Source organism: Stegodyphus dumicola, chromosome 2, assembly GCF_044657685.1.
Source record: "Stegodyphus dumicola isolate Sdum_Otavi_A_Nest chromosome 2, ASM4465768v1".
Classification (NCBI taxonomy): Eukaryota; Metazoa; Arthropoda; class Arachnida; order Araneae; family Eresidae; genus Stegodyphus; species Stegodyphus dumicola.
The window spans coordinates 279081494-279101127 of record NC_140769.1 but is presented as its reverse complement, the minus strand read 5'-3'; the positions used below and the strand labels follow the sequence as shown (position 1 = coordinate 279101127).

General features: G+C 32.0%; 1 protein-coding gene across 2 annotated transcripts in view; it reads left to right on the top strand.

Moving 5' to 3' along the window:
* Window positions 1–19634, top strand: part of LOC118194850 (protein ILRUN) — a 66929-nt gene that overhangs the window by 25642 nt on the left and 21653 nt on the right. For both annotated transcript variants that reach the window (XM_035366060.2, XM_085812208.1), the window contains exons 4-5: window positions 5784–5930; window positions 19242–19369. In XM_035366060.2, coding sequence (XP_035221951.1) covers window positions 5784–5930; window positions 19242–19369 — 275 coding nt within the window. The remainder of the gene's footprint in view (window positions 1–5783; window positions 5931–19241; window positions 19370–19634) is intronic.

Below are 19634 nucleotides of genomic sequence, written 5' to 3'. Positions count from 1 at the left end.
GTATTACTCCCATCCACCACCCAGGTAGGGCAATTTAGTGCTAATTATGGATGACCACATCCTTCAGAATTCTGCACTAATGATTGACAATTTGCAACTGTTGCTGAAGTTTCCATCTGCTGGCGATTTGATAATATATAAATACTGGGCTATTTTCAAAGTTTGATATTGCTTATCAGTAGAGATCATCAATAGAGATGGCCTAGGTGGAATAGGAAAATTTTTTATAGGATACCATATAAGGTATTTCTCCTGCCTTCTTAGCAAGCCTTCATGGTGTAGTGGTCAGCACACTCAGCGTGTATTCAAGAGGTCTGTGTTTCGAGTCCTGGCGAGGGTATTGCTAATTTTTAATCTCTCCTTCTTTGAAATAACCTAATGTCTCTACAGTGCTGCCCAAACTAAAGGGTAGTGAATGATGATTCTTTATTACCACAATTTGGCGATTGGTCACCATTTAAAAGGGGGGTATATAATAAGGTTATCTCGCCTTCTTAGCATGCCTTCGTGGTGTAGTGGTCAGCACACTTGGCGCGTATTCAAGAGGTCCGTGGTTCGAGTCCCGACGAGGGCATTGCTCATATTTCATCTCTCCTACTTCGAAATAACCTAACGTCTCTACAACTAGATAACGAACATTTAGACTGTTGAAAAGTGAAAAAATATATAATGTAATCTTTTTTAAAAAATTTAATTAGATATATTGTGAAAAAAATTTAATTTGAAAGAGACATGTGTTACAGTTTGCTGAATGGCAGCAGGCTTGAGTGAAAAATTAAATGACACATCTGTGGTAGGGGCAGAACAAATTTTTTTTTTTTTTTTTAATTCATATTACCTGAGTCATTGTGTGGTTCCAAATAGCCTAGAACAAATTGTGTTCGAATTTTAGCCCAAAATATTGACATCTTGCGGTTCCACACCTCAAGTGAATATCTCTACTGACTTTTTTAATGGTTTTATGCTAAACAGCGACGTTTCTCCCATGATCTTTCAACGACTTTTTATTGGTAATGAATTAGTTGGCTGTGTGGTGTGTTTTGTCAATCCTGCTTTATCAGTCATTGTTTATGTTGAACTAGGATGGCTTCAACTAGAAGTAGATCATTATGAGACCTTTGTTGGTCATAAACTGCATTAGTTTGTATGCTTGTTGTACACTAGTGAATTACCTCATTGTCATATTTTCCAGAAGATTGATGGAAATACATCTGGACCACAATAGGTTTCTGGAGCAGTGGGAAAATCAGTGAAAATATGTGAAACCATGACAGGTTATTTCCCTATTGTAATTAATGTATCCGAAATTGGAAAAACACACACACACACACACACCTCAGTACTGACCATACATCCTTGATATTTCTAAGGCAGCATCCTCGGGAGAGAGCCTTTTAGACCTAGCGAACAGGAGTCCTAGGAAGATGGCTGACTACATCCAACAGAATTCTTCATTTTTATGTATCAACTGCCGAACCATCAGACGACTTGAATCTGCTAGTCGACTATGTTATAAAAGTTTATGTACCATCCTGGTTTGAAATAAAGAAAATCCCAAGAGCAGCATGTGAAACACATCATATTCACAGGATGATCAAGGAAAGTTCATTCTTGTCAGAAAGTTTTAAGGCAGTCATTTGTAAATTTATTGCAATGCTGGAAGATGAACGAGCACATATTCGTGAACTTGAGCTGAGAAGAATACTGAAAGCAAGAAAACTAAATGGAAGGGGAAAATACGACAATTTATGCTTCCCAAATTAACTTTCAAAGCAGAGGAGTATTTTGAGATGATTCGCTGGGACAGTTCCTTGGAAGCACTGGCTGCCTTGAACTTCAGGGGTGAAGACATAAGATTGATTAGAAGCAGTTTTCAGTTTGATGTAGGAAAGTTCCCTTGTCATTCTCAAACAGTAGAGAGGCATGCGGTACTGGTGACAGAGGCGTCGTTGGCAACTTGTGATGCAGAAGCCAGTGATGGATTTATAGGCAATTGAATGAAGTTCTGGAACAAATTTACACAGACTGCAAGATGAATTTCTTTGGTTCTCTGATGGAACCTGAAGATGACAGGTGATTAAGCTTACACTTTTTTTACTGGCATTTTTTTAGCAATTACAACCATAAGTTGGGTCAAGAAGCAGAACTATAAAAAATATACAGTCAAAAGTCGTTAATCCGGAATCGTCGGGACTTCGGCGATTCCGGATTATCGATTTTTCCGGATTATAGATCATCAGTTTAAATCTGGTAAAATGGCATGCAGAAATTATAAAATTAAAAATATGAAACCGTAATTTATGAAATAAAGAACAATTATGATCTAAAGGGTACAAAATTTACAAAAAAAAAAAGCTTAATATTTATTTGTTTACTTTATTAAACATTTCTTTCAATGTAAGTTGTTTAAGTTGCTTCATTTTTTATGTTATAATACATTCTCTTTAATTCTATAAACAGACATAATTTCTTGTTCAGTTACAAAGTTCCGCTGTTCAAGTCCTATAATTACTGTGTCGAGAATACCGACTAATTTGCCAATCGAAATTTTTTCGTTTTCAATAACCTCTGACACTTTCTTCCCTATCCGAAGGGAATTATAATGACGAGGCATTTGATTTAAATCATATCAAAGACGAGATGAAATACTACGTTGAGTAAGCAATTATAAGCCAAATAAAATAAAAACATCTGCCCTTAAGATAAGGATAGTGCTGACAGATCAACTTCCAATTCATTTCACATCACCACCGCGTTAAAGATAAACAAAGTTTAGACAAACAAACGTTAAAGTTTAGATAAACAAAGGATATGCTTTTATCCATTTTTTGTTTAATGGACTCGGAAAGATACTTTCGCTCTTTATATCCTTTACTTATTAGCAAATACATATCGGAAATTCTATTTGACATAATCGAAAGTTCAAGCTTACTTTTATAAAATTGCTCTAACAGTCTGCAAAAAATAATAATCCGGATCCAATTCGAAGATTAAGGAACAACACAATCTGCAACATTAACGGAAATAGATAGATAATTTTAGCTTAGCTTATCCCGTCCGTTATACATTAAACGCGCATTCGTAAACGTATTTTGCGCACGCGCACACGCAAATTCGCAGCGGTAAAGGCAATGCGACGCATGCGCAGAAAGTTTGTAGCTTTGAGGTCCGGATTATAGATCATTCCGGATTATGGGTGTCCGAATTAACGACTTTTGACTGTATTGTTAAAATATAGTTTGATGTTTACATTAACATTAATTTTTTTTTTTTTTACCTCATGGGGAACCTGAAGATCGAGCAAAAACCAAGTGTGATTGAGCTGGAAAATTGTTTACTGTGTTTTTTTCATCAAGCAGAACCATTTGTTGGGTCAGGAAATAATAAAATTTGAAAGAAAAAAAATTGCTATTCTTGCTCCACCATTATCTACATTAAATGACGTTTAAAGTGAATATAAAATCATCGTTTAAAGACTAACATCCCTTTTAGGCCAATAATAAGTTTTCAATAGGAGAAATTTACCTCCGTCCCCCCAAAAAAACCCCATGATTTTTTGCCTAATTTAAAATTTTTCTGCCCAATTTTAAAGTCCCCCCCTTTTTTTTTGCAAAATGTGAAGCTTTGGCACATTTTTCACTTAATGAGTTTCTGCTTATTGGAATGATATGTAAATTATCTCAAAGGTGCAAGTAATTTTTTCCCCTTTTCTAATTGTAATATTGATGCATTTTTTTGCTTAGTTTAAAATTTTGTCCCTTTACTTTTTTAGGAGTTTTTTGTAATTTAATTCACAACACTTTTTAACAGCCTTTTTTGCCTATGGTAGAATTCCAGCCTGTCTGAAAAATTCTATCGCTTCTTCAATTGAAGGAAGTTGGAAAACATTGATATCCATTGGCAAAAAAATAATTGCAGAAAGTTTCACATATTTAACCTAAACTTAATAATCCACGTAAGTGTAGCAAAAAAAGGTGTGGGTATAGCAAGTCCGGGATAATACTCTTTATTTTAGTGCCCTCTATAACCTATGTTAGGGTTAACCTGTATAACCTACAAGGTTCGCCAACTTTGGCGATATATCTAGGTAGTCGTCATAGTACTTAAGTACCCAATTTTCATTATGGTGTTTTAAGCAGTGGCCTCCTAAGTGGCCCAGTGTTAAACTCGCTGACATACAGAGCTGGTTACATGGGTGTTTTCGTGATTTTTCCCATGTGTAACTTGGATATAAGACACTTTCTGTTAGGAAGTCCTATACATAGCTTTCATTTGCTTTGCCATAATCCAGTAAACTATAAACCACCTTTGAGCCATGCTACTAATTTTACTGGTAGATTTTTATATATGGCAAATTCTAATACTGTAGGAATAGTTAGATTGAATAGGAAGAATATTCTGAGAGACCTTATAGTGGCAAAACTGGAATGGTATGAATTTATAATAAGTTATTTCAAAATTATGCAAAGTATTTTAGCTGTAAATTTAAGGGGTGGAATATATGCTGTGTTCGAAACATAGGCTCACTAGTGGTCGGGTGGTAAAGTTGCTGAACACTGGTAGTTTGACCTGGGTTCCGTTCTAGGTGAATGGTCTGGCTCCATGGGTGTTTTTATGGTTATGTTGCATGTGTAACATGGATATGAAACAGTTTCCCATGGAGTCCTTCACAAAAGTGTACCTCCTTTTAGGCAGTGCCCCTTTGAGTGCTTTGTCGCAATTTAAAAAAAAAAAAAAGAAAAAACTTGCCAGTGTGCAAAACACAAGAAAACTGAAAAGATGGAAGAATAGTAACATTGTTGAAAATACTTTAGAATATAATATCATAGGTGAATTAGATTTACAAGATAGTTACTTATCTTTTTTGTTACAAAAATTTCTGAAAAGTTATAAAAAGCATTTTTCATTTTTATAGCTATGACATTTATTACTGCAAGCTTCATTATCAATGAAGTACAAATATTCATTTTTTGAATTTTCAAATTTTCATGTAGCTGTAGCAGAAAAAAAATTCTTTTAAAACTACCTTTATTTCTGACTGTAACCAAATGCTGGAAATGAAGTGATAATATGTGGCTTTATTTGCAATCAAAGCTACATGGGGAAGGGGGAATTACTTGGGAATGTAAATAGTATCATGTTGCATTTCTTATTCAAGAGAATTTTGAGGTATCCCACACTGTACAAAATTATTAACAAAGACATAAAGTAAGAAATTTAGAACCAACTTTTCACAAAGACCAAAAATTGAAAATCATAATAAATTTCAAATAATCGTACAAATGCAAGATTTATCTTTTTTCTTACTTTTAAAATTCTTTGGATTATGTGCTCTTTGTTTAAAGGTTAAATTTTGATTTGCATTTTTCACTAAATTATTTTATTATTTTACTTATGTTTTCAATTCTTTGAGTAGAATTCTCTTTGTTTAAGGCACAAGATTTTAAAAAGAATTTACCTTGTTTTTCCCTTACTTTGGGAAGGAGCCAGAATTTTCGAATAAACTATTATATCTAAAATACATTGAAATGGTTCATCGGCTAAATTCTGATACAGAAAAGCAAGGATTTTTGCAGAGGGGGAGGGAGAACGATCATTTAGCAATGGTGAAAGGGATGCATGGGGCAAGAAAGGGTGAGAACTGGTATAGTGGAAAGATTTTATTACCCTTTTTGAATATTTTATATGAGCTTTACTTTTCTATCTGTGTATATAATTGTCTTTGTTTAATGTTATAAATTTAATGAGGCAAATTTTGTAACTATAGCTTTTTATTTATGCAGAAGTAATCTGGGTCATTGTAACAGTGGCTGAGGGAGGTGTTTTGAGTTTGACTCAACAAATGGATGCATTTCATCAGCTTGGATCACCTCCACGGACTACACATATGCCTATAAATCCATTTGCTTCATCAAATTCTAAATGTAGAGGTAAATTATTTTTGACTTTTGAAACTACTTTTTTCCTTTAAAGCATTTTTAATGTTTAAATTTAATTGTCTTGCATTAAATTCATGTAAGTTATTTAATTTTATTAAACTGTGTGTTCGATAATATTCTTGAAAAACTTATCTGCTGTGATTTTCAAATATAATGTGTAACTAAGTAATGGTCATAAATTTACTGCTTGTAAATGGTCATAAATTTATCTTTGCAATTAGAAGCTTCTCTATCTGTTTGTCATTTAGATTTAAAAAAAACTTTTTTTGAAGAAATATTAATTTTAACAGTTTTAATGCTTAAATGATACTGATTGAGAGAGGGAGATTAAGAATTAGGATTTAATTGAACGTTCTTACTTGTGCTACAGAACGAGAGCACAGTGAGACATTATAAGATTTTTTGGCTAAAAAAGGCAGAGACGTGTATTGGGAAAAAGCAGTGCAAGTTGCAATTTGTGCTGTAAGTTGTTTTGAATATTTACTGTAAGGATGGAAACATAGCTGCATATGATGTTTAAATGTGTCCGATATAATTTCGGAAATGCAAAAAAATTTTGGCCATTTCTCTTATTTAGTAGTTATGCTGGAGAAAATTGGCAGATTAGTGGAATAAAACATCGTTTGGAAAACTTGTTTCCAGCTGATAGCTGTACTAGAAATGAGAAATCAAATCTGTGTTATACAGAACTTGTTTCCAGCTGATAGCTGTACTAGGAATGAAAAATCAAATCTCAGTGTTATACAGAACATTATTTTGTAGTGCTTAGTGTCTTATAAGTGGGTAACTGGTAGCTGGAATGCAAATTTACATATGAAGCTTTTTATCAGCACAGTTGACTCTTGCTGATGTATGTAGGATGTTGTTCAACCCAAGATAATGATTTTATTGATTGGGTGAAATAATAATATGGTAAAAGAAGAATTTGGTTAACAAAATTAATCATGAGAAAAGGTACTGGGTCATTTGGAAAGTTTGGCATTTTTTTATTTTAAATACAAATTAAGCAGTAGAAAAATGTAAGAAAATTTCATCGAATCTCGTAAGCATCATTGGTAAAAATATATTTAGGAATGCCCTTTGGCAAAAATTGTTGATTTTTGGCAGTACATAGACACCAAGTTTGTGAAATTCTTTGACTTGTTATTTTGGCTTTGTGTAGTGGCAATTTTTGGCAAAATAACAAGTCAAAGAATTGCACAAACTCGGTATCTATGTTGACATCAATCTGTTTTCACTTGAAAAAATCTGAGATTTTCACAAACTCGGCATTGCTTACTCCCTTGACTTTGTCCGTGTACACATCGATCTATTTTGTATTAAAAAGTCAGAGGAGCAGCCAGTTCTACACTAGAGCCAAGCAAAAAATATATAATCTCAATAAATGACATTTTAAATCAAACAATGAAATAACATAAAGGAAATTCATCTTATATTATCTAAGCACTACATAAAGGAAATATCCACTTACCTTATTTAGAAATTTCTGCATCTTCAGTCTGTGGCACATAAAATTCCTTAACAGCATCCAAAAACTTCCTAAAATTATCTGAATTAGTATCTGTATACTGGTGTCGCCACATAAATTCACAAAAATAAGAGTAAAAAATATCCTCCGTTGTGCTGGTATCCTCAGACGTTCGACCATACGCATTTCCTTCATACAAACAGGACAGTTATAATAGCTACTAAGTACTTCAACTACTCAGGTTACCATAAATAAATAAACTACTCAGGTTACCATAAATAAAACAACAACATGGCTATAAATGAAACTCAACAGGATGGCGATAAATGAAACAACAACTTCGCGATAATCCAAGGGGCACCCTTAAATATAGGCTAACCATATCGTTTTGTTGTATGGTTTTTTGCTGGTTGTTCAGTAGCGGGAATATTTGTTTTTTAATTTTTTTATGTCAGCTTATTTGTAAAGTTATTAAGATGCTGTTTGACAGTTTTCGAACAAATAAACTCCAGGCCGTTTGGAGAATTTTGAAGCGACCTACGGAAGTGGAAGTTCAAGGAGGCAAGGTGTAGTATATATAGCAGATGACACAAAATCAATGGCAATTATTCAGAGTACACAGCACCTTTGCAATTCCACTATAATATAAATGATAGAAACTAAAAGGTTTTATCTTATCATGGTTCAAGTAACATTATTCAATTCAAATCGCAGCAAAATCAAAAGGCAAAAAACGTGAATCAAGTTTCAAGTTTCAGGTTTATTCAATTCAACACACATTCCACTAGCACTGACAGATCCAAAAACAAGAAATATACATCTTGAAGCATTTACGTCCTCTACTGGTGATTAAAATGTATTTCTGAATAAAATTTCTTATACCCACCACATGCAAAGCATTACTTTTCTGGAATGCAGCCTCCCTCTCATTGTTACTGAAGAATGTTCTTTTAGCTTACCCATGATCTTTTTCTTATAATATCATTATGTAGTATCTATCCCCTTCTGATTTTCAATAATAAGTTGTTTAAAAAAAGTAAGCTCTTTTTTTTAACCGAAGAATTTCGGGCCAAAACTCGAGCAAGTGTATTACCCTCTGTTAAAATATGGAGTACCCATGCATCTTAGCAACTTTACTTACCCAGTGTTTACAGTCAATTATTCCATGCATCTGTACTTACCTAATCTTCTTCAAGTGATCATGTACTGTATTTTTTGGAATATTTAGTGTATTAGTTCCTGAACCTTATAATATGGATTTTCAGTGATAGTTTTTTTAGGCCTTTGTTTATAGAGCGTGGTCATACAAAGTAGGCATCAACTTACAGGATGAAATTTCTGGTCTTGAACTTCTCAAATTACCTTTGAACTGAGTCTTCAGAAACTGTGCTTTACCCATATATATAGTATAAATTTTACAAGCAGTTTGACAAGTTTTTTTTTCCTTTTTTAAAATAAAAGAGCATAAATATAATGGAAATGAATTTTTGAAGTCTGCATTCCCAACTATGCACTAAAACAACTTGTTGCAAAGGTAAAGCTGGCGAATGCCATTAGATTTCTACAGAGTGTTGGAGAAAGCAAGCGCTTAGGTTTATACAATTATTATTTTTTTGTCATATAAGGGGATGTAATTGTAATATTTATTTTGTGAACATGCATTAAAACATTGATGATTTCGCATTAAAACATTGATGATTTCTGATGTCAAAGTCAATCCTGTACCGATTTAAATCGGGAAATTCCTGCTGTGGCTGCAGTAAGAAACTTCAGTAGAGCATCCAGAGGAGAAATAACTATCACTTGCTGTATGGTTATAAAATTTTGCTCAATTTTGGATACAAAAAAGCTTTGTGGCTATCATCTTTCCTCCATATTCAAATATGTTATGGAGACCTTGGCCAAATGTAACGACAAAAGTTAATTTTAACATATAAGATATCTTTTCCACTAATATTTACTTAAAATGAATTGAATGTGCCTAATAAGCTAATGTGTTCCAACTAGAAATACTAAATAACAAATGCATTGTGAAGGCAATAACCTAGTTGTTTAAATACTATAATTTATTGATATAACATTCAATAATATTAAAACATGTTGCATTACCTGTATAGTGCCATTTCTTCGTTTAAGAATACATAAGAAGCATACTTTTGCACATTTTGTTAATTTTATTTATGAGTAACTACTTTTTCAATTTACCAAGTTCTCGATTGTCATATTTATCATTTTATCTTAACACAGAAATTATCACTTGTAAACGAAAGAATAAACACTCACATGTTGCTCATATTCGTGGCCTCGGTTTACAAGTCTGCATGTGCACACTATCGTATCTTGATTCATCTCCTTTAATTAATTAAGAAAACACAAAAATATGTTGACACATTACAGTGAATGATATGATCTTCAAATCACTAGTAGTATTTTTAGCATGTACGAAGAATTATTTAGGCATTGCAGAAAAAAAAAGCTGAATGCCCACAGCATGCGGTGAACGATAGATGATGATTATGTCGTTAGTAAATCGCCTCATTTTAATGAAAATAAAGCTGTGAAGAATTAGCTGTAGTTTGGTATATTCTTTTGCTGACATGATGCTTTTGTAGAAAAATTGGAATTTGAAAAAGATATCGACGAGACACTCACTGCCTTTAACGTGCACACCACAAAAAAAAAAAAAAAAAAAAAAAAAAGTGGCAAAGGGGATGTGCAGCTCTCGGTGAAATAATGTATCACAAAACCAGTTCGGTCAGACTTTATGCTTTCGCACGATGCAATGACTGTTATTTAGTCAAAGTGGCAGTGTAAAAGCTTGCTTTTACAAAATGAATTGAAGGATTTAATGGAGTTATACCTTCGGTACACTAGTGAAATATCCAGACTACACTTTTTCTATGTACAATTTTCAGCTCAGTTTTCTATTCGTGTAATGCTGTTGCACAAGCTGGGTAATTGTACATAAAAATCAGTTGGCCCATCTGCAAATAAATTAGTATCTTGGTCTCAAATTCCAGAGGAAAAACTTTGCTGATAAGAGAATAAATACCTATAAGTGTTTTATGGGCCTGAACTTCGACATACACAATGTCTTTTGAAAGCTAATTTTTAATCCTGGTTAATTATGAAATGTTTTATGTGAATGTTACATAGGACAATAAAATCACTGACAGTATGTTACATTCTCATTCATTTTATATCTCCTGAAGATGACAGCTGTAGTTTTGTTATCATTGACTGTTATTCCCCAGTCTGAAATTTTCTGAAGAAAATTAATTCATTGCATTTTGCAATTCGTCACCAGTGTATGCATTCCAATTAAATTTGAAAGTACTGCAGTGTCTGCAAACTGTAAATTTACATCTGTAGAGTGTGGTATGTCATTTACAATATATATTGGATAGGAGTGTGACCAGAAGGATATCTTGTAAGACTCTAACTTTTTGTTCTTATAGCATTTGGAAATATTTTTCTTGTACATTGTGTTCGTTTCAGTTAATTAATTTTATATTGTAAACTGAATTGTCATATCTAGATAGCCTTTCTGAAATACTTGTTGTGCTTGTTAGAGAGACTTCTGCAGGAAATCTATCAATAAGAAGCTCAACTAATGAGTACCTTGTCTTGATCTACTCAACAAAACTTCAGTTGGCATGAAAACATATTTGGAAAGAATCTTAACATTCAAGAGTAGGAAAGTAACTATAAAAGAGTAGGAAAGTAATCATATCATATAATATAATTTTTGTGCATTTCCTGCAGAAATTTGTTTTGGAAATGTCTTTTTTTTTTTTTTTTTTTTTTTTTTCCCCAAGATATACTGTGTAAGGAAGACATATTCATTTCCCTCATGTTTTTCTGGTTTTTAGCTTGCTTGCAATGAGTTTTGAAATAAAAATAAGTAGCTTATTATGCTTAAGTAAGTAATTGATGTAATATCAAAATATATATTTTGAAATGTCGTGTAATTCATAATTTTCTCCAGGGTTTCAAAGATTTACAGTACAATAGCCATAATAATTACAGCAAAAAAGGTACATGACAGAGCATTAGGAATTTTAAGTTTTGCATGTAGCGTATAGATATTTATTTTTGAAGCATTTGTTGGGAATGGCCAAACTCATCGCCAAGAATGTTGAGAGCACATGGCAGGGAGCAATCAATGTAATATTCATGTAAAGAGACGAGAGGGAGACAACAGAACTGCAGTGAAATAAGGATTCAAACCCTTAGCTTTGGTTTTATGCTAGCAATCAACATTTAATTTGTCATTCAGAGTGAGGGTGTACAGCATATACATCCATGGTGATTTTTATATGAGCTGATGAGCTTTGTTAGCTTTGTATCGCTTAAGCAAGAGCAAGTCATCTTGAACTTGCTGTATACTGCATGCCTTTTCTGTGGTGTTCGATATTTTGCACAAATCTGTGTTATATGTAACATTTGACTTCCATTAAATTCTAAGATACAGTTAACTTTATACTCACCAATAAATGCTTAATTTCTAGCCCTTGCTGGTCTGTCAGAAATTTATAATAGCCTTGCTGTAGGTCATTTTGTGATAATGAAGGCACTTCATAAAGTTTATCAATGTTTTCTGTTAGACAAGGCAATGTAGATGTAGAAAAATATTGCAAATTCTGTAATGAGTGCAACACTGCAAAAAGTATGTGAACATGTACACTGTCTTAAAAAAAAGGGGGGGACAATTCTGTATCTCCCCTTCTACTGGGCCAATTGATGAAAATGAAATTGCGTGTTTCATGTTTCGAAAGCACGATTCAGGATATATATTAGATTTATATATATCATTGTTCTAATATAGGTATTTTGACACAAAATCAGACTTTTTCTGAGATAACCTACCAACTTTTTCCATATTTCCATTTTACAACTCAAATTATACCTAATTATTAAATTTTGTAAAATTTGGTGCGAAATTTACGGAGAAATTCAAAAATTTATCTTTGCCCATTTTTTTTTGTTTCCGTTAAGAATAATTCACTTGGCGAACTTCTTAATTTATAGCAACCTATTTTCCTTTCCTTTTTTTCAATGTACACGAACAGAAAAAACGTCATCATTCATTATTTCAAATTCACTTGGCGAACTTTTAATTTATAGCAACCTATTTTCCTTTCCTTTTTTTCAATGTACATGAACAGAAAAAAACATCATCGTTCATTATTTCAAATAATTTTAACAAAGTGTGTAAACCACATTTGGCGTTATTATTGCTTTTAACAAATATGCCAAATTTCTAGAATGAATCAATATGTAAATTCATGTATATTCTAGGAAATTTTGAATAAAAAACTCTATTTTTTTTTTTTTTTTTTTGCAGGTATGCTTAGAAATTTATCTAATTTAAGATGATGGTAAAATTTTATTGGTTATAATTCAAAATTGTTTTTGAAAATATATAAAAATTATTTAAAAATACAAATTTTAAAAATAAATCGCAAAAAATGGGCGAATTTTTTTTTGGAATGAACCTAAATTTTGAAATGTGAAAGGAAGCATTAAGTAAGTTTAATAAGAAAGAGATATTAATAATATATATGAAATTCAATTAACATTGAGTAACTAAAATTGTAAGAGGTAGTTTTTTAAAAACTACTCTCGCAATTAGAATCGAAATATAGAAAAATATTGGCATGTTATTTTAGAAAAAGTCCAAATTTCTGTCAAAATACCTATATTAGAACAATGCTATATATATAAATTTAATACATATCCTAAGTTGCACTTTCGAGACATGAAAAACACAATTTGAACATTGTCAATCAGCTCAGTAGAACAAGAGAGTTGAAGTCATGAATAGAGTTGAAGTCATGGTGTTTAAAGTGATCTAATTCTGCTGTATTGAGTTGTGATGGTGTCCTTATTTTAATACTATTTTTTTGTGCATTGAATTTTTTTAATTTGAGCTCTATGGTTATTTGATTCGAAAGTTAAGATTGTTTTTAGTTTGTCCTATATATTTCATATGTCAGTTGCTGCATGTAATCATGTAAATACAGTTAAATGTTTTTCATAGAAATTGTTTTTTGGGTTTGCGTGTAGCAGGCATGGCATTAAACTTTCAAGTTTGTCATCTAGTGGAATGACATTTAATGATTTCAATTTGAGATAAGCTAGCAAGATTTAAAAGTAAGGAGGCTGCTAACCTACAATACAGTAAAGTTTTTGTATAAGAACTTTAAAACTTAAAAATTAAAATATTAAAAAAATTAAAAAAGTTGGAGATAATATATAAAATGGGTACATTAGGAAAGAGATAAATATCGCTAATAGCTGCTATTTACAGGGGTGTTCGTGCTCCGGGGAAACCCTGGAATTCCAGGGATTTTGAACTTCGATACCCGGAAATTCCGGGGATCGTTGTTCAAAAGGAAGTAGGAATAATAATGAATTATTTATTTTGATCTGGGTAATTTTGTTTGCTTTGAAAGCAGAAAACGCAAGGTCAGTGTGTGTGGTGAAAACCTTTCCTTTCTTTCTCCAAAGGCAGTGATAATGCGTGAAAAGGGGAAAAAAACTTCTTTTTTGTTCTTTCCTTATTGCGAGTTATGACTCATTCTTCCGGTTCTCGGACATTCTCTTCTGGATTCTTTTCGGCAAGTAGGCAGGACCGAAAAAAAAAAGGGGAGAGACTTTGTTCGACCAGATGTGCTATTACGTGACTCTGGATTCAAAGGTCTTATCTCTCCTGGCGTGGTACCAATAAGTAGAGAAGGGGGATTTTTCGCTGTATTAGCTATTTGTTATTGATCGCTTCTCAACTTTTTTTCTCTCCGCTGTGTAAAATTTTCGTTTCCTTTATTGATGCACGTGTAAATTTTTCGTTTCGTTTATTGAAATATTTTTTTATTTATGTACACAAGAGAATTTCACTATGAAATTTCTCGATATAAATAATGATATTATAGAATTAGAAGAAGGTGTCCGGAATGCATTTAGGTGGAATTGGATTGAACGGAGAGATGGTTGGGGATACCATCGGCACATGGTGCAAGAAAATAAATGTTGCTGGACAAGCATATTGTGATTTTTGGGCTGATCTTTAGAATATGGTAACTGGTAGTTTGGCGACATTTTGGAGGTGATATAGGTTACTACCTGGGACTTTGGTAATAATGTGAGCAGTACTCTTCCGATTACGCATTATTTTGTCTGAGGGAAATGAGAGATCATGGGATATGTCATGTGATATTAATGGACGAATTATGGTTCTTTAATCGGAAAAGGGGGGAAATCGGGAAAAAATCTGGAAATTTTGTATTTGGCTTTATTCTATGTTGTGTGAAACAGTGTTCGTTAATTTTTGGATCCCATGGCCCTAACTAAAGTGAATTCGAAATGGGTATTTAGTGGGATTGAAAGGGGTAGTAATAAGTGTTTCTTTAAGGTTGTGCGAGATAGAAGTAAAGATGTTTTATTAAGTTATTTATTTTATCTGGTACCTTGGTGTGAACTATAAGTATGATTTTAAAGATCCTGAAACAGAAATAAGAAAAGTTTATCGGACACGTAATCAAGATTGTGAAGAAGAATAGGTAAGTTAGTATTTTTAATTATTTGAGGATATTATTTTTATGCATTGTTCTAAATGTAAGGTGGAAGTAAAGTAATTTGCGTAAACGTGCATGGAAATAATTTAAATATTTGACACTAAGTATTTGTAACCATTTGTAATGTTTGCGGTATGAATTAGTTAGTGACGTTTGTAATATAATAGATAATGTAGAGGTAAAAGTTTTTGGATATTTTATTTATTTTATATGGGGAAATGTTCATATTTGGAAAGGGTATATACTTTTTTCGCGATCAGGTAATTTCATATATGTTCTTTTTACTGGGTTTAGAGATTCAGAAATTGTTATGCCTTTTCGTGAAATTTTTCTAATTTATGAGAAAAAAGCAGTGTACATGGGTATAGTGAAGAGTGTGCGCAATGCCATTTTTGTGCAATTCTGGGATTTTTTTTAAGTAAAAATAAGTCGACATGTACATGGTTTAGTGATATTTTAATTAAATGATAGTTATTTTGTGAATTTTATGTTTGTAGGAATTTGGTATACGTTGAAGTAAACGTGAAGTTGAAGTAAACATGCATGGAAATAATTTAAATATTTGACATGAAGTATTTGTAATGCTTGCGGTATGAATTCGTTGGTGACGTGTATAATATAATAGATGATTTAGAGGTAAAAGTTTTTGGATATTTTATTTATTTTATATGTGGAAATGTTCATATTTGGAAAGGGTATATACTTTTTCGCGATCAGGTAATTTCATATATGTTCTTTTTACCGGGTTTAAAGATTCAGAAAATTGTCATGTATTTTCATGAAATTTTTCTAATTTATGAGAAAAAAGCAGTGTACATGGATATAGTGAAGAGTGTGCGCAATGCCATTTTTGTGTAATTCTGGGATGTTTTTTTAAGTAAAAATAAGTCGGCGTGTACATGGTTTATGTGTATGTGTTATTTTGAAAAACGTGTAAGGAGTATGGTATTGTGCACTTTTTCCCAATTTTGCAGTGAATAAGTGTAATTCTTTTGCAGTGAATAAGTGTAATTAATATCTTGCATAAGTGTAATTCGGCTAGTAGATTGTTGGAAGAAGTGTTCAGTAGATAAAAAGAAAAGAAACATGTCTTTACTTCGTGAAGACAAAATGGCGGCGGGAAAAAAAAATTGAGGGTTGCTGTAGGAGAGTTGGTCGTCAAATTTTCGCCAAAAAAACGCCAAGTTACCATAATGTTACCATAATGTAAAGATCAACCGTTTTTTGTAACTCAATGCTGAAGTATGGTGGGAAAGGTTTTAATGGACAAAATGATATTTTAATTAAATAATTAAAATATTATCATTTTGTCCATTAAAACTATTAATATAATTAATGATAATATTTTAATTAAATAATTAAAATATTATCATTTTGTCCATTAAAAGTATTAATATAATTAATATTAATGATATATTATAATTAATATTAATGATAATATTAATGATAATATTTTATTTAAAATGATCACAAATCATTTTAAAACTGTGACGCACATAAAATATTCAAAGTGCATTAGACATTCAATGACTTTAAGTAATTATGCTAATTAAAAAAATACTGATGACTTACTGGAGACTGATGCTCGGCCATTGGATATAGTGACAAGAAAAGCACGCCAAGAGGTATTAATAATTTCGTTTATCGCCGAGAACTCTCTTTCTTTCAATGTAGCTCCCAATTTAATTGAACTCTGCAAACAGTTGAGCCGCAATCAGATGGCACTAAACTCGTTGGAAATGTCCAGGACTACTGCATGTTATAAGATGAAATATGGGCTCGCAAAAACTATCAAGGAAAATATCATTAAAACTTTAAAGGAGACTCCATTTTCTCTAAATTTGGATGAAAGTACTAGCAATGCTCAAGAAAGTATACTGGCAATATTGGTGCAGTTTTATGACAACAATCAAAATGAAGTTGTAGTTCATCATTTTGCATCTCTAAAGATGGAATCTTGCAATTCAGAAGCTGTTTTTAAAGCAGTTGTTAATACTATTGAAGATAATAATATTCCATGGGCAAACTTAGTGTATTAATGGACTCATGTAACACCATGCGTGGAAAAAAAAGGGTGTTGAAACCAGACTGCGATCAAACAAAGCACCCCACTTATTAGATATTGATGGTGACACATGTCACACAGCTAATAACTATGCAAAAAAATTTGCTTCATGTTTTGATAGATACTTAGAAGATTTGTTTGATGACATCTATTTTGATATGAAAAGCTGCAGTAAAAGAGAAAATATTTTCAAAATCTGTGAATCCCTTGCCATTAAAAAACTTAAGCCCTTGAAGAGACCAGACCATAGGTGGGTGTACATTTTATGTGTTTTAGAAAGAATCAAAGATCTGTAGGATACTCTTATTGCGTTTTATTTTCACTACTTGGATAAAACTGATAAAGGGGATTATTTTTCTTATGTTGAAACTGTATACAATAAAAGAAATATTTCTGCAGCTCAGAAAAAAATTGTTGAAGGGGTGTATTTTTGCTTGCATTCCCAACAACTCGCAAAGGATGCTTTAGCTTGGAAAAAAAGAATACTAAATGGGTTATTTGTTATGCAAAACAAAACTTTATTGCATATGGCATTATATTCAGCAGTATTACCAGAGTTCAACACATATATTAAATTATTTGAAACAAAAAAACCAATGCTTCATTTAATACATTCCAGTATTTATAAATTGATGGCAAAATTTTTCTCTTTTTTTATGAAGCCAGAAAATATAGAGTGCACATCTTATAATGATTTATTAAAGGTTGATGTCACAAATCCAGAATTCCATCTACCTAGCAAAGTAATATTTACTGGTGCAGAAGCTTCCACTTTCCTGAAGAAATTATCAAAAACTCATCCAATAGCAAAAGAATTCCAAATTTCTCTGATGAAAGCTTATACTAATACAGCACAGCATATGAAACAGAAATTAACCCTTAAAAATTCATATCGAATTAGTTTTACAGCATTAGATCCAGAGCTAAGAGGTAAAACCAGTACAATATTAGCTTTTGAAAAATTATCATCTTTTATGTCCCATATTTTTAGTGATAATGAAAAGTCAAAAGTAGAAGCTGAAATAAGGTTATACCAGAGTGATATTGATATCACCAAAGAAATGCTCTACACATCTGATGAAAGTGGAAATCAAGTCAAGTGTACAATTGATAAATATTGGTCTAAAGTTTTTAATTTAAAAGATGATTTCAAAAATGATTATAAGTATCCTACATTGGCTAAATTGGTCAAAGCCTGCCTTAGCTGCTACCATGGCCCATTAGTGGAAAGTGCATTCAATTTAATGGATACACTTGTCACTGACTATAGAACCTCTCTTAAGATTGATTCCCTAGATGCAGTGCAGACTATTAAATATGATTTAATGGCTACCAAAAAAACCTCATGTGAAAAATATGGCTAAAAAAATCCAATGACTGATCCAATTCACAAAGATCTCTTACTGAATATGAACAGAAGTTGGAAAACATATCAAGAGGACTTAAAAACATGTATTTCAGATGAGTCACCTATAAAAGTCTCTGAAAAACCTTCTACATTAGCTGAAAAGCAAACTGCTTCTACCTCTGCATGTGCAGTTCTCGAGGAAATTTCTTCAACTGTAAATGAGGAAAATAAAAGTCAACCTTCCTGCAATTAAGAAGTTCACCACAAAAGAAAGACAAGCCCACAAACATCAGAAAATAAAAAAAAGCAGCAGAAATTAGATAATTTTTTTTTAAAGAATGAATTCAGGTAATTTAAAAGATTTACATAAAATGTAGTAGTTTATATGTTTGAAAATTTATGGTTATTAATATTGCAAAAAAAGTAATTCATTGAACTTTTATAATTAGGTCATTCAATACTTCATAATTGTAATTTTTCATTCCTCTCCCCCCCTTCTCGAAACTCCAAAATGTCGGTAGTAAGTCCGTAAAAGTTTCAGGGGATTTTTTGGGGTCTCGCAAACACCCCTGGATATGCTCAAGCAATATTGCTGTTGAATTTAATTTTATGGTATAAGTGCGAAGAATTATTGATTATGTGATATTCAATAAATAAAGGTAGCATACAAAATGTGTAAAAAAAAAAAAAAAAAAAAAAAAAAAAAGCCCGTTTGGGTGTAATGTGAAATCTTAAAGCTTTCAGATTTTTTTAATACAATATTTTCTCATGATTGATATTTCTCATGATGAAATCTCTCATGATTGATATAACTTTTAAATATCATTCCTTTTCTGTTTTGTAGGGTCTTTTGATAGCATGGCATCATCGCAACTCCCTCATAATGAGTATCCCATTTCTCCAACATCTGGAGAAAATTCATTCTCTCATGAAAATAGTATATCTTCGTCTCCTGTAGCACAAGAGCTTCAGGTAATTAACAGTTTTTGTTGATTATGAGTTATTCATCAGAAAGCCATTTGTTTTTGTGTGTGATTATTGTATTTTTCCTGTAGTGTGCATTGTTTACAATATACAGTTATGAAATCATTTCTTTTTGATACATTGATGCATTTGTAACATATCTCTTACACTATACAAAAACAAAAGAATTAACAGTGGGTCTGTGACATTTAGCCGACTTACAAATTAAACAGCTGGATATTTAACTGACAGCATGTTTAGCCAACATCATATT